We start from the raw sequence: 15,410 nt of genomic DNA, 5'->3' as shown, positions 1-15,410 counted from the left end.
GTGTTGACAGCAGGCAGTGCTATGGTGTGCCCATTTACCAGTGTGACATACCAGGTAATTTACCAAGCTAATCTGTTGTGGGTGGAGTCTTACATTTAATCAGCTTTATCAAAGAACACTCTGCATTTATATATATATAGTGGCATTCTCATTCTGTATCAATTGGCTGATTTCAAGCAGAGATTGGCATGTTTGCAGGGTTTACTTTGCACACACAATTTTCAAGCTTTAAAAACATCTCGTAAGAGATGTTTTAATCATATGGACACATTTAATTCAAGTTTGCCTTCGTGACAACTGATTCATTTCTGTTCTCTATCATTCACAGATATCTTGGGCATTATGTTCATCTCAGTGAGGAAGGCAGATATTTGAGACAGGGATCTCCCAAATCTAACGTAGTGTGGTTCTCAGCCGTCCTGGCGCATCAAGCATGGGGAAGTCAAGACCCAAGTTACAGCGCAGTTTCAGCACCATCAAGCGGCAGTTCAGCTGGCGGAAATCCATCCGGCCCTTCATAAGCTCCACCTTCTTGGACTTCCAGGAGGAGAGAGGACATCTCCTCCGCTACGTCTTCCCTCAACTCAACTCCGTCTGCCATGCTCGCGGGACCTACTTTGCCCCCGTCGACCTGCGTTGGGGGATTAATGATGAGCAGGCCCAATCCGGCAACGTAGTGTCACTCTGTCTGGAGTATGTGAACCACTGCAGCCCGTTTTTTATCTGCCTCATTGGGGAACGATACGGCACGCACAGGCCCGCGGACGCCAAGCTTCTGCCCTCTTCCCTTGACAAGCTTCCAAAGAATGTCTCATGGCTGGATCGAAACTATCTCGTCGCGGCCAGCAAAGGGTACGACTGGATCCTGCAAGAAGCCTATCAGTATTGCAGCGTCACCGAGCTTGAGATCATTCAGGCGGCCTTCTTGAATGACAACAAGTTTTGTCGTTTCTACGTCCGCGATGTCAGACACATTGAAGACAAATTTCTTGATCTGCCAGAAAGTGTTCGTCAAGAAAAATTGAAGGTGGGTGATTATGAAACCTACAATTGAACAAAAAACAACAACCCAGAAAAACTGACATTAACATTGTTTTCATATCAATCCTCATGAGCTTTAATAGTTCTTGATTTTGAAATCAACAATTCAGATTTTATATAAAAAGGAAGTTAGCAACAGTGTATAATATTACTCTCTATAGGGTATAAACCAAGTGATGATGTCATAGTCTTTTGTTACAGCTGGGGTTGTAATTGGTTGAGTGCATTTAAATTCGGGCCAGGTGAGGTTGTTCGGAATTAGTTTCCATGACGACGAGTGGCTATGATGTCACACTTTAGTACTCTACACTGTATACCGGGCTTCTTTGGTGTAGATGTACCAGTCTCACATTTGATTTTAAAATCCCCATAGAACTACAATGATTTTAAAGCTCAGTTCTGTGCTTTGGACGGATAGTATATCCATCTATATGAAAAGAAAAATTGATTTGATCTAAAGGGATTACCAGATGATGCGACATTGTTTGCTGAATAATCCAGTCATACAGTTCTAAATGTCATAATGCAAACAGTGGCATGGAGTGACTTAAATCTAGCACATGCTCAACTTCCTCTTGCCTGAGGCCATTGCACTACACTGCAATCAACATCTTTAAAATGATTGTGAATGTTGCTATTGATTTTTGTTTACAGTGCATTCCTTTATGTGACAACAGTGAATGGAGGGTAGAAGGTTGTCAAGATTATAAGGCCTTGTGCGCTGCAGGCAAGTCTCATGTACACAGTTTAGCAACACTGCAGGTGACTTATCTTTGCCAATTTCCTGGCAGATGCGAACTAGATGTGTTTTGGTTCTTGTTTAAACATGGCTGTTTTTAGAAATAGCATACTGGCCTGGGGCAGTGGGCTGGTGCCTCCCCTATGCACGCTGACATGTGCATTGCAATAGATGTTTGCACTGCATTCTGTAATTCAAATCTGGAGTAAGCATAAGGGTACTGGCAAATTTAGACCTCACGTTATGTTGGCCATACAATTTTAAGACAGAATGTTGTGGATGTGCCTGAAAAGAACTTACACAATGTATGTGAGGAAATGCCACCAATTAATCAGATGTTTTGAATTGTGATTCTATTTATTTTTAAGTAGCTTATGCTCATAGGAGAGATAGCTAATAGAACAACAACTTAAAGAGTTCAGTGGATTGGGCGTGGAGGAACTTACATTTTTCTTTTTTTCTTTTTGGGGACTTTTTTTTTTTCAGTGTATGTGCAGGTGTATTTCAGATTCAGCATGAGGGTACAAATTTTGTAAGAGTGTGAATTGCACCATATCCTGTGTTTCATCTGATGTGTGTGGAAACCTATGTTCATGTACTTTGGATTGTTGTGAATTTCACCAGCATGTTGCAATCTGTCTGTTGAATTGCAAATATGAAAGAATAATTGTCATATTTGCCTGTGGTTCACAACCCATGTTTTTATCCATATGTGACCCGCGACAACGGTTTCAGGCGAAAGTCGCAAAAGCAAATTCCCTCCTAGGCGGGGTACAATCATTTTGACCATTACTTTTGTCGATTTTGGGTTTTTGCAGAATTTTAATCTTTGATATGTTTTCTACATATATATACACTAAATTTCACAGCATAACACTAAGTTTTTCCTACCGAAAATGGAATTTTAAACACCCTATGTTGGATCGCACTCGTCAGTTTCGATCTTCTTTTGAACGCCGCGCCACTATGCCCTGAGTTGCTACGGCGGGGCATCTCGCGTGCGATTGGATAGTGCGTCGCACACATTTACATAGTTCAGCTTTCGGAGACACGGCACGCAGCGTGTCGGAAATGTTTTGTCCACGCTAATTACGCCATGCATGCTCCATTGTTGTTGCTACAATAGATACCAGTACGCTCGGTCTTTAGTGTAAGCTCTTCGTTTGGCTTTCTATCCGAGCTTTTTTTTTACCGCAATGTTCGACAATGGAATTAGTGATACAAAAAGGTGAACAGCACTACTAGGCAGCACTAACTTAATGTGAAAACAGATACATTGGGGAACATGCCACACAAATCGTGCAACGTACGATTGGAAACTGACTTGTTGATATTGTAGTAAATATGACAGCAGGTTGACTCAAAAAGACAGCAGAAGAGCGAAAAGAAGTGCTCATAAATGACCAGTATTCAAATAATACACTGTCGTAAACGTCGAAATTGCACCAAACTATAAGCAAAGTCGTGTTTGTTTGCTTGCTTGCTTGTTTACCGCAATGCAACACACAATGTACAGCTTCAAAAAAAGAAACTACAGAAAGCATGACCCTTTTCATCCTGCCTTCGAAAGGGTCCCGATGGTGAAATTTACAATTCAACCACTATGAAAACGTAATTTGTAAAGATGTGGATACGAATGTGCTACCCACTCCCGTGACGTATACACACAGGCATAGCGTGTGGATGCCATTGAGTAATACGTGCACCCGTGCACCATACACACGGAACCAGCAGCTTGTAATTATCGTATCCGCAATCTTTAAAGACGTTCTGGTAAACAAACCCGAGCGAAACGCATTGTGCATTCGGAACCATACGCTGAGTTCCGACGAAGGTGCCCGGGAAATTTGACTGTCTCGGTGAGCCAATCAGAAGCCGCTGTGGTTGCTAGAGGCGGAGCTTAATCTCGATTGACATCATTGTACGGATGGGTGATTCTAACCTCGCATCGCCGCCTGGCACTTTCTTCGAGCATGAGGGGAATCTTCAAAGCCCGTTTTCTCGCAATGTTGTCAGGCTAACAAATGAAAAAGTGCATTATATTTCGCTTTATGACCACTCACAGTAACAGAGAATACAAGTGTTTTATATCAATGTAAAGCTTTGGAAATGGGCAATGTGATTCAATGAAAAAATATATTTTCAAAATTTCCGACTTTTGCCTGAAACCGTTGTCGCCGGTCACATATTGTAGTCACTATGAAATTTTTTGGAATGAGCTGGGTTCGTGACATTGTTAACAGTTTGAATGGAGCATGAACATTGTGATCCATAGTTCATATAGAACTATGCAATTGATTCATGAGCTAGGCGTAACTACGGGAAATGGCAATATTTTCACATAATTTCGCGCCGAGTCGCTCAAAAACATATTTTCAGGTTCTTGAATTTGCATTGCCTAATTGTCAACCTACGTGTATTTAGTATTAAAAATGTGCAGAAAAGAACTTTGAAGATATTTTTGTGAGTTTTAGAATGCGTGCTTGCCAGAATAAGAGCGGAATCCGCAAAAATCAATGTAGTACAAAATGTATAACCACAGCACCTCAGGAGTGGCCATTTGAATACTTGGTGTTGGAATCATTGCCACAGCATGTCAGTTGGATCTTATTTGTATCATGTCATGTTCAAGATGTTTTGAAATCTCTTTCAAATTCTTTCATACATCATGGCTGAAGCTCAGACAATGTTACAATTTACATTTGTACATTTGTATGTCCAATGAATGTAAAAGTGTGCAATGGCAATATTGTTTTTTTGGTATAGACACCTTGATTTATGGAAGATTTTGCTGTGAAATATCAAGTGTATAGTCCCTTGAAAGGGACTTCCATTATATGCAGTATGCCTGGTCTGCCCGTGATTCAGTTCATTCACGTGACGTACAATGTACATAATGTAAATAACATGACCCCATACTTGCTGCAGCAGTAGGCCTACATGCATGTAGATTTGTAGATAATAGAAAAGTCAGTGTGGGGGTCAAATAATTTGCCTCAAGCATATACATGTAAGGAGGAACAATTGTTTGATACAATAAAGGTTTCAAGGCTATAGCTGATTTCAGGTTATTTTCAGGTTATTTTCAGGTGAAAACTTCCAGTTTCACTTAATGCAGTGAGGAATGCAGATTATTGTTGAAGGGAAACTCCACTTGAAATTCAAGTAGATTTCAGTGAAAAGAGCAAAATGACTTCATCACATACGACAAAATTTTCAATAATTCATGGGCCAAAAGAAAAGAAAAATAGTAAATAAGAAAGTTTTTCATAAATTTTAGAAAAGAAAAAAGTATTTTAATCACTATAACTCTGATGTAAATTAGATGTGTAACATTTAATTATTGTCTCACACACACACTTTTAAATTCCATATTGTTTTTATTTTGTGTGATTCTACATATACTTCTACCATTTTGTGATATTACTCATGAAAATCAACAGAGCATGGTATGGAATTATACTGATGAATTTTCTCTTTTATTTTGTACAGCACAATTAATGAAAGGAGCTGTGAGTCAAGAAGTCTACAGTTAAACATCAATAGATTAAGATGTTCTTATATATGCTGCAAATTGAAATTCAAGACTTCACATTTATCTCTATTTACTAATTGGTGTTTAGATTTCAAGACCTTGTGTGTATGGTACATGAATGGAAAATATTTTGACATTGTGCAACAAATTATGCAAATCACAGATCTGACTGAAGCAAAGAGAATGAATGTAAGAAAGAATACTGTTTGCTTACAGGGGCACAAAGCAAAAGGAATTGCAGACCAGATCAAAGGTTCTGATGCCATAGTAATAACTAGTTATCTGTTCGAGAAACCAAGAAGAAATCTATGTCAAATATTTGCTTTACGTGGCCCATTGTTTGTAAATTATCGTTGCCGCCCATGTCACAGTCAAAGTGCTAGACAAACAGTTGTGGGTTGTATCTGAGGTCAAGTACGCATCCTGGTATTAAAACAGGGAGATAAAGGTACTTGCAAAGTTTTGCTGGTGAGATTCCATGTATATGTGTACTGTAAAACCCTTGCCTTGCTTACCTCGTGAATGGTATGATGTTACTGAGACTACTTATGGCAAAGTATTACGCCTACATTGTAAATAGTCTTATAAATCAAGACCACAATCTTTTGAGTGGTCCAGCAAAGGCCTCCATGAATGCATTTTAGAAGAATGCTTGAATGATCATGTCCAACATGATCCTGTCATGCCCAAGAAGGGTACATCATATTTTCATGTTCTTGGCTTCAAATCCACATTACTGATAAACTTTAGTCTGACAGGCTATTCATGAGCCAAGTTTTGACAGATCCTGTGGAAATTTTGACCTCTTTTAAGATCTGTGAGACCTTTCATCCACCAAAGAGAAATTCCATCCATATCCTGACATTACAATGTCTGTCACTTGGTATTAAAACAGAAAAACTGGAGAAGAAAATTCGTAAAAATTTTGGTGAGAAAAAAAATTAGACACATAAAAAAATTACGAACTGTTAAAAGTTTAGACAGTAAAGCAAATCAGCAACACTGTGTGACATGTGTTGGGCAGCTCTTCATTTGTATTGTACAGGAAGTTTAACTCATTTTCATTTTTCTCAAATATTTGGACACAGAACTTGTCTCCTGAGGAGGACATGCAAAGACATATAGTGTGATGATCCTTATGACATACTAAGAACAGATCTGAAGGAAAAATTTTTTCAGGAGACACATGAAAACTTTGTGACTTTTTGTACACACACCAAATGGAGACTTGCTCATCTCTTAAATATCATAAAGAGTTGCCACTTTGCCTTGTTACTTTCTGAACTTTGACAGTTCATAACTTTTCATGTGTGTCTGATTTTGTTTCCAAATTTTCACGGATCTACTTCTCTGATTTTTCTGATTTCTGATTTCAAATACAAAGCAACATGACATACCCCAAGGATGGACTTCCTTTTAACTAGTAGTCATGATGTGTAACACTTGATGTGCTGTGGTATGAACAAAAATGTGAGCTCAGAGTAACTTTAAAATCACAGAACGTGAGAATGTGTGCACTACCATCTGGGAGGTGCATGCTAGTTCTAACAAAATTGACTGCTCCATTTATTATAGTCATCTAGATTTTATAGTTGGTACTGGGACGGTTTTTTTCTCGTCACGTCAAAATACTTTGTTATTTGTACCCTTATCTCATACAGATATATCAGGCTGAGAATGAGGAGACGGAAATGCGAGTGACAGCCCTCAAGCACCGCATCATCAACAAGGGCCTGAGGGTCAAGTTCTTTCGCACTCCAGAGGAGCTTGGCCAGTTGGTCCTGGAAGAATGGATGGAAGTGATTAATGACCTTTATCCTCCACTGGATGACATTCTTGGTGATGTTGGTATGCTTTGCCTCCTCCCCCTTTTTTTTGTGCATCTGCTGTGTAAACGCTTATGATATATTTGTACCTCTGCATTCACAAAGTGTATCTAAGGGGGTATAGGAATCAGTGTGTGGTCGGTTGGGCGGTCGGTTTGGCGGTCAGTTGCAAATCTTGCTTTGCGAACTCCTACAATTTTGAAGAAATTTAGATGAAACTTACGGTAAACCTACATGATGACATTGAGATGTAGATGTGCAATGACATGTTTTTTGTGTTTGTCGGAGAAAGCATTGCTATGGTAACCACAATTTTCTCAAAATCTCGTGGAGCAAACTATTTCCACAGTATTTAAGCAATTGATTTCAAATTTGGTATTTATAATGCGTATCACAGCAATTTTCCCCGACGACAATTACCCCCCCCCCCCCCCCCCCCCCCCCGGCTAAATGCTGGTTTAATAGTGATAAGTGGTAACTGCATGTTTTCTTGAAAATCTCATGAAGTGAATTCCTTCCATAAATATGAAGCAATTGAAATCAAATTTAGTGGACATTATGGCATTGAGGTGTAGATGTGGAGACCTGATTTTTGTGTTTGCCAGACAAAGCATTGCCATGGTAACCACAATTTTACCAAGACCTTGTGAATGGATATCACTCTGCAACTTAACATATTAGTCCCCTTTTTCAGCAACCTCAGATGCATGCCATGTTTATATGTACCCAGCAAACTGTCCAGAACTTACAGTAATTAACCTGTTAACTGCAACATCTTTATTACTTTCCGATGAATTAAAAGTTGCATCAGATCTACTCATAGATGGCCTTATGCATTTCATAAATGATGAATTGATATTCTTTGTAAATGGATGAACTAAACTGACCAACAAAGGGAAATCAAGTCAAAACAGTAGACAAACAACCTTAATGAGCATCATTGTGATTAATTATAATAATTACTCTTGGTAGACAAAAATGAGTAAGCTTTACATTCTATGACTTCCGCGCAGATGGAGAGCAGTTCAGGGAGTGGGCTGCTCACGAGGCGTACGCCGAGACGCGACGAAGGGTCTTTGTGAAGACGCCAGAGATCGACAAGCTCTTTCAGAAAGTGACGGATCACTGCGAGGCTTGGATTGACCCTGACACACCAACCACGAGTGAGAAGTCAGAGGAGTGGGTGGTCGTCAAGGGCAAGAAGAAAACACAGTATGTCTCTGCCGAGAAGCATTCTCATCCTTCTCCTACTCCTTCTCCTTCTTTTGTTCTTTCTGATCATCATCACTGTCCTTTCACATCACACATGAATTGTGGTAATGATGTATGTATATACTGGTAGTTTTACGGTATATATGGCGTTATACATGTAGGTCCACTAGAAATTGCTTCGTGCCACCATATTTTTTTAAAAGGTTTTCTTTTGTTGCCCGATTCAAGATGGATTTGTATGTATCTTTTTGTTTTGGGCCAATTTATCATTTTTTCTATGAGACCACCAGAATTTCACAATTAAAGATTTTAGTGGCCAGAATGGGCCACCAGAGGAAAAAAAAAAAATAGTGTTGAACCCTGATACCAGTACTTGTTTGTTTTGTCAGTCTTTATGTTGTTCAGTATTGTATTCTTGAGTTTTCAATCAAAGATACCTGAAGTTGTCATTAAGGAATATTGTATCAAAGTCTTCAGCAATCACAACAGGCAACTAGACTTGGAATTTGTCAAGACTGACAAATTAGGTGATCCGATGTTTTTTTATCAATGATTCGAGTCCTGATCGCAATAGGCATGACCATATAGGTTTCATCTGTGTTTAGAGACATTGGACTTGTGATATTTGGATTCTCATTTAGAAAAGAGAGTCAGGTCTGCTATCTTTGTTACCAAATTCGGTATACACTATAACGAAGATACAGAAGGAAGTATATTTGACCATTGACCCAACTTTGCACAGCCAAGATGGCATCTGAGCAAAAAGTGGTTATTTTGTGAAATAATTCTTGTAACATGGCCTTTGCGTGTGCAAAATATGGGAAAGATAGGACATGTATTCACCAAGATACAGGTTAAAACATTTATGACCTTTGACCCTAATTTACATACCCAAGATGGTGTCTGATCAAGTAGTTGTTATTTTATGAAATAATGTACGTGACATAAACTAAACATGTGCCAAATATGGGGATGATAGGGGCTGTTTTTCTTGAGTTATTGCAAAGAAAGTTGCAGAGAGAAAGAAATATCTCAATACATCGAAGATAAGTTTGATGTCAACCAAGTTTTTTGACGTGATCTCGGCATCGTATGAAAAAATGGAGAATCACTGATGATAGCCCAAAGTCTCAGCTACAACATATTAAAATCTGGGAGAAATTTACAGAAGAGTAAATGAGGTAGTGCTCGATAAAGACCGTCATGTCAATTTTCATTTCCAGAAAAATTCCCTCCCATAGAGATAACACGTAAACTGGTTAAATTTGACAAGGTTACATTATATCCATTTTCACGTGGTGAAGACATCATCCGATTAAAACTTTGATTCACAAAACTTAAAGAGTATTACATTGGCTACAACATACTAAAATCTGGAAGAAATTCACCGAAGGGTAATTGAGCTAGTCGTCGATAAAGACAATCATGTCAATTTTCACATCTAGAAAAATTCCCTCCCATAGAGATAACACGTCATAATGAAGATAAAGAAAGAAGTACATATGACCTTTGACCCTACTTTGCACAGACAAGATGGCGTCTGAGCAAAAAGTGATTATTTTGTGAAATGATTCTTGTAACATGGTCTTTACGTATGCAAAATATGGGAAAGATAAGACATGTATTCACCAAGATACAGGATGAAACATTTTTTACCTTTGACCCTAATTTACATACCCAAGAAGGTGCCCGATCAAGTAGTTGTTATTTTATGAAATAATGTACGTGACATAAACTAAACATGTGCAAAATATTGGGCTGATAGAGCTTGTTTTTCTTGAGTTATTGCAAAGAAAGTTACAGAAAGAAAGGAATATGAAAATACATGGAAGATAAGCTTTAATTTCAACCAAGTTTTTGGGCATGATGCCGACTCCGTATGAAAAAACGAAGGGCACATTCACGATAGCCCAAAGTCTCAGCTACAACATACTAAAATATGGGAGAAATTCACCGAAGCATAAGTGAGCTAGTGCTCGATAAAGATAGTCATGTCAGTTTTCATTTCCAGAAAAATTCCCTCCCATAGAGATAACACGTAAATTGGTCAAATTTAACAATGTTACTTTTAATCCCTTTTTACGAGGTGATGCCGTCATCCAATCAAATTGTTGTTATTATATATCTGAAAAACCATTTAATAAGCTACAACATATTGAAATTTGGACGAAAATCAACTAAAGAATAAGTGAGATATGCTTGAATGAACTTGAAATTTGATGACGTCATTTTGAAAATTTACTTTTTTAAATTTATTAAGAAATTTGATATATTTTAATCATTTTTCCAGCATTGCCAACCCATGAAATGACATGTACAACTCATCAGCTTTCAGAATATGTAAAGAAAATGGGGGGTCACCGTCCATCCTGACGAGTAAAATCGGATTTAAAATTGGCAGTTTTTTGGCATTGTTGCACTGTATATCGCCATTGACGCGCGCGCGGAATTTCAACTTTGACGGGCCCGTATGACGTCATTTTGAGTGGGATTGACTTGAAACTTGGTAGAAATATTCCTTGACATTTCAGGCATCCGATCTGTGTAAAAAAAGTGGAAATATTCATTGCATATGAGCTGTACGTGCGTATATGCGCGCGCGCGTACGCGTCCGTCCAATTTTTTCAATTTTTCAAAAAATGCTCCAAATGGTCTGAAACGTGTGTAAAAAAAATTTGAGCTCGATTTGAGCATACAAATATTTCAACGCGCGCGTACGCGCACGTTAAAAGAGAAAATATGAATTTTGATTATATGAGTAGAATGCGCTTGACTTGAACTATATGTGACGTAAATTTCATTGAAAAATTCTATTCCATTAATGAGATAGGAGTGAGAATGTGTTTTCATATAATGACGTCATAGTGACGTCATGATCGACCAATCACAATGATACATTAGATTTGTCGTCTTTGGGACATGATACATATATGGTATGAGTTTGAAGTTGATACTCTGAGTACTTTTTGAGTACGTAGATACACAACTTTTGTCCAGAAATAAAGAAGAAGAACAAAGAATCCGTACAGATACAGAAGGTGATCCGAGAGGATACTCGGATCACCTAAATAGGATAATTTTTTTGGTAGCAGTTCAAAGTTTTATAGCTTGTCAGGTTATGAATATTACACCAATTGTTATAATTTTCATCATCGTTTGATGGGTCTCATCTTGACTATTATAGTTATTAATTTTACTGGCGTCTTTGATGGTAACGTCAGTGTAACAAATTGAAAGCAGAGTTTGTGTACTACTTGTGTTGCTCTCATGGATAAATGTTGCCATATTTTCTTTAATTTTTTCTCATCTTCATCCTCCTCTTCTTCCTTCTTCTTCTTTTTCATCATCTTCGTCACCTTCTTTGACTTGGTCCTTGTCTTCTTTCTCCTCCTTTTCCTCCTCTTCCTGAGTTATAAATATCATCACGATTATCATCATTGTTTTTTATTATTTCTGTTGATATGCTATGACTCCTCTAAATGCTTTTATTGTCATCATCGTTAATGGTATCATCATCACCAATATCAAAACCGTTGTTTGTATGTGCAGAGTGGCACCAGCCTACAAGTCCATAGTGACGCTTGTTGGTGAAAGAGGGTGTGGCAAGACATCCTTGGTAGCCAACTGGGTCAGGGAGTTCCAGAGTTCACACCCAAATGTCAAGGTGTTGGCTCACTACGTGGGCTCCAGTGCCCTCAGCACAGACATTCGCAGCTTCCTTCGCAGGGTGACCTTTGAACTCCGTGGCCAGTATGGAGGTATGATATTGGAACTGTCTATTATTCCATTTTGAGTTTGTTTGTTTGTTTTTTACCTGTGAGACAACAGGAAAATGATTAAGTGTAGAAAACATTCAATTATGTATTCACATGCTGCCCACCTTTCTGCTGTCATGTCTGATGAATTAACTATGTGGCATATTTTGCAAACATCGACAACTTGTGTTTTTCAGCTTTTTTGAAACCATTTGATATCTGAATATTTATATTTGGTACTTAGATTATATGGAGTTGTAATATGACTATAAAATGTACAAGTGTATCTCTTATGATTTATACATGCACCAATTGTATGTAAAGAGACTAATTGTATAAAATCAACCATTTCTAAGTACAGTACTCTCCGCATAATCGGGTATCGCTTAAACGGGTAATCCGTTTAATTGGGTAGTAATGTCAAAATCACTTCCAATGCACATTATAATTACCTGATAATCGGGTTGCTTCTCCGCATAAACGGGTAAATAATTTTCTTCTAATGTAATTTTAAAGCACATTTTATTGCAGATATATATCACTTTAAGAAATCATGAATGTCATTTTTTTTTTCTTTGTTGTTCATACAGGTACAGTAATGAAACAAAGTTTTCTGAAGACATATTTGTCCCTAAAAAGAGTGTAAATTATTGTAAATATTATAATATTGTAATTGTAAGGTACGTATAATGTGCCATGCAAGCGCACCTGTTAAGCATACAGTGTAGGTGTTAAGTGCAGTGCACAATGCATGTACATGCACATTGTATGTGTCAAATGTGAATGAGATGTGTCAAATGTGAATGTTCTCCTGTTAGTCGGGTACTCCGCTTAATCGGGTAAGAAATACTCTGCCCAAGCCCACCCGATTATGCGGAGAGTACTGTACTTTGTAACATATGGTGATGTGATGCCAACGTATATTAGAAATCAGTATGCGTGATCTGTCTGCAAATACTAAGTGTAGCCCAGTTGAATACAGTTCACATGGTCTGTTCATATTTTTGTCAAACTCCCCCCCCCCCCCGAAATCCATGTTCTGTAGTTGCTAACCAAATATTGTGACTCCGATGGCTTATTTTTCTGTTACAATGCCTGTGTAGTCACCGACCCTGTTTCGATCACGTTTTGATGCTCGCAGAGAGGAATTTCCTTCTTTTATTGTGTTTGTATCACAATAGGTGATGGTCCGGCTGAAACGAGCGGAGACTCGGAGGAGCTGTCCAACTTCCACCGCATCTGTGAGGCCTTTGTGGCCGCCATCGCCATGGGACCGTGCATCCTGGTCCTGGATGCTATTGATGAGCTGGGAAACACAATGGGCATGGGTGTCCACCAGGTGAGGATTTGGGTTCCCTCAGTGAGACCAAGGAGGTTCGAAAATTGGAGTCACAACAGTCTTATTCGCTTTGATCCCATGCTCGAAGCCGCCACTCAAAAATATTTGAAGTATGTGTCAAACTGGATCTGCCGCTCAGATGCAAAGACAATTGACTTGTGTCTCATTGCATAATCACCAGCCACTTTCCAAGGAAGATATGTCTTTGTGAAGGTAATTTCTTTTCGCTATCCCTACTTACAAACGATGGTCGGTAGACAATGGTAAAGGCACAGGGTTGCACGAATAGAAATTGCTCAAATATTGCTGAAATAGATATCAAAATTACTTGACTGTACATGTCTGTACGCTAATCTGAAATATTAATTTATAAAGAACTATACTTGAAGATGATACCATATTAGTTTCATTTGGCGGAAATAAGGAGAAAAGTGATAAAACCGGCTTTCCATTTGGGTAAAATTTCAAACACTTTCACAAAATACAGCTCAGATTTACACTTTTGCACATATTTTCGAACAGAATTTACTTTTGTTTTATATGCTTTATCATTAGGTGAAATTTCTTTGCATTTGATATATAAACGAGCAGCATATACCCGATATTATGTTGGCGTTAAAAATGAATCTTCAGATTGCTCAGAAAGATGGCGGCTTCAAGCATCGAACATAAAAGGCACAAATGCACCTGTTGAATTCTTTTGTCCATCCATAGAAAACTGACAGCTGATTGAATAATTATGACTTGTAACTCCATCTCTCGAACCTCCTTGGTGAGACTGACCTCCATACTTTGCATTATATAATGTATCCTTGTCAATACGGTGTGGTAAAAATGCATGTATGAGGTTCAACCTTGTTTCTGTGTCATTATGAACATGCTGGCCATTTTTTATTATCGGATGAAAAGGGAAATCATTCATTCATTCATTCATTCATTCATTCATTCATTCATTCATTCATTCATAAATGGTCTTTATATGTGTTTCATCAAACTTCTTGTAAGGATAAAGAATGAGGGGGCAATAAATTTTGTGATTTTTTTTTCAAGTGTTGCCAATTTTAAGATAGCATTACTAGAAGTTTACCCTGTGTGATCAGACAAGATTTTTATGCCTCCGCCACAAAGTGGTGCCAGAGGCATTATGTTTTCGGGTTGTCTGTCCTTCCATCCTTCTGTCCGTCCGTCCGTAATGAATTTTGTGGCAAGCGTAACTAAAAAACCTTTTGAGGTATCGTAATGAAACTTGGCATGTATGTGTATTAGGGGGTGAAGTTGTGCCTATCAACTTTTGGGTGCACATGCTCAAGGTCAAAGGTCAAAAGATCAAGGTCAAATATGTAAAATTTCACTATTTCCTCCATATCTATGCATTGGCTGAAGATATTTTCTTGAAACATAGTGTATGCATGTATTACCCAATTAAGATTCTCTGGTGAAAGTTTGGGGTCATGAGGTCAAAGGTCAAAGGTCAAAAGGTAAAGTAAAAATGTTAAAATTTCACTTTTTTCTCTGTACCTTGGAAATTGTTCAAGATATCTTCATGGAACATAGTATATATACATGTACTGACTGGCAGTGATTATCTAGAGAATTTAGGGTTCATGGGGTCAAAGGTCATGGGTCAAAGGTCAAGTGCAACACTTCAAAATTTCACTATTTCCCTCCTATCATGCAATGCCAGCAGGGTTATTTTTTTTTTTTTTACACTTGGTGTATGCATACATGTGTAACCTAATAGAAATTCTCTGGAAAGTTTTTTTTTTTTTCTTCTTTTTTTGCCTCAAAGGTCAAAAGGTAAAAAATCAAGTGAAAGTGTGCTGAACTAACTTTTTCCTCCATATCTCGGAAGTGGCTCAAGTTATCTTGAAACTTAGTACATATTATGCATGTTCTACCTGAAAGTGATAATCTTATGAATTTTAGGGTCAAGGGCCAGATGAAAATGGTAACAATTTACTAT

At 38.1% G+C, this 15,410-nt stretch overlaps 1 protein-coding gene across 1 annotated transcript in view; it reads left to right on the top strand.

The window, feature by feature from the left end:
- Positions 1–348: 348 nt before the first annotated feature.
- The window catches only part of LOC140242378 (uncharacterized), a 31,814-nt gene continuing 16,752 nt past the window's right edge, over positions 349–15,410 (top strand). Inside the window, exons 1-5 of the mRNA XM_072322118.1 lie at positions 349–1,027; positions 6,977–7,163; positions 8,155–8,353; positions 11,903–12,111; positions 13,290–13,447. Coding sequence (XP_072178219.1) covers positions 434–1,027; positions 6,977–7,163; positions 8,155–8,353; positions 11,903–12,111; positions 13,290–13,447 — 1,347 coding nt within the window. The 5' untranslated portion in view covers positions 349–433. The remainder of the gene's footprint in view (positions 1,028–6,976; positions 7,164–8,154; positions 8,354–11,902; positions 12,112–13,289; positions 13,448–15,410) is intronic.

The sequence above is a fragment of the Diadema setosum genome, chromosome 2 (assembly GCF_964275005.1).
Source record: "Diadema setosum chromosome 2, eeDiaSeto1, whole genome shotgun sequence".
Lineage (NCBI taxonomy): Eukaryota > Metazoa > Echinodermata > Echinoidea > Diadematoida > Diadematidae > Diadema > Diadema setosum.
The sequence above is the reverse complement of the archived record's forward strand: the minus strand, read 5'-3'. Positions and strand labels throughout refer to the sequence as shown.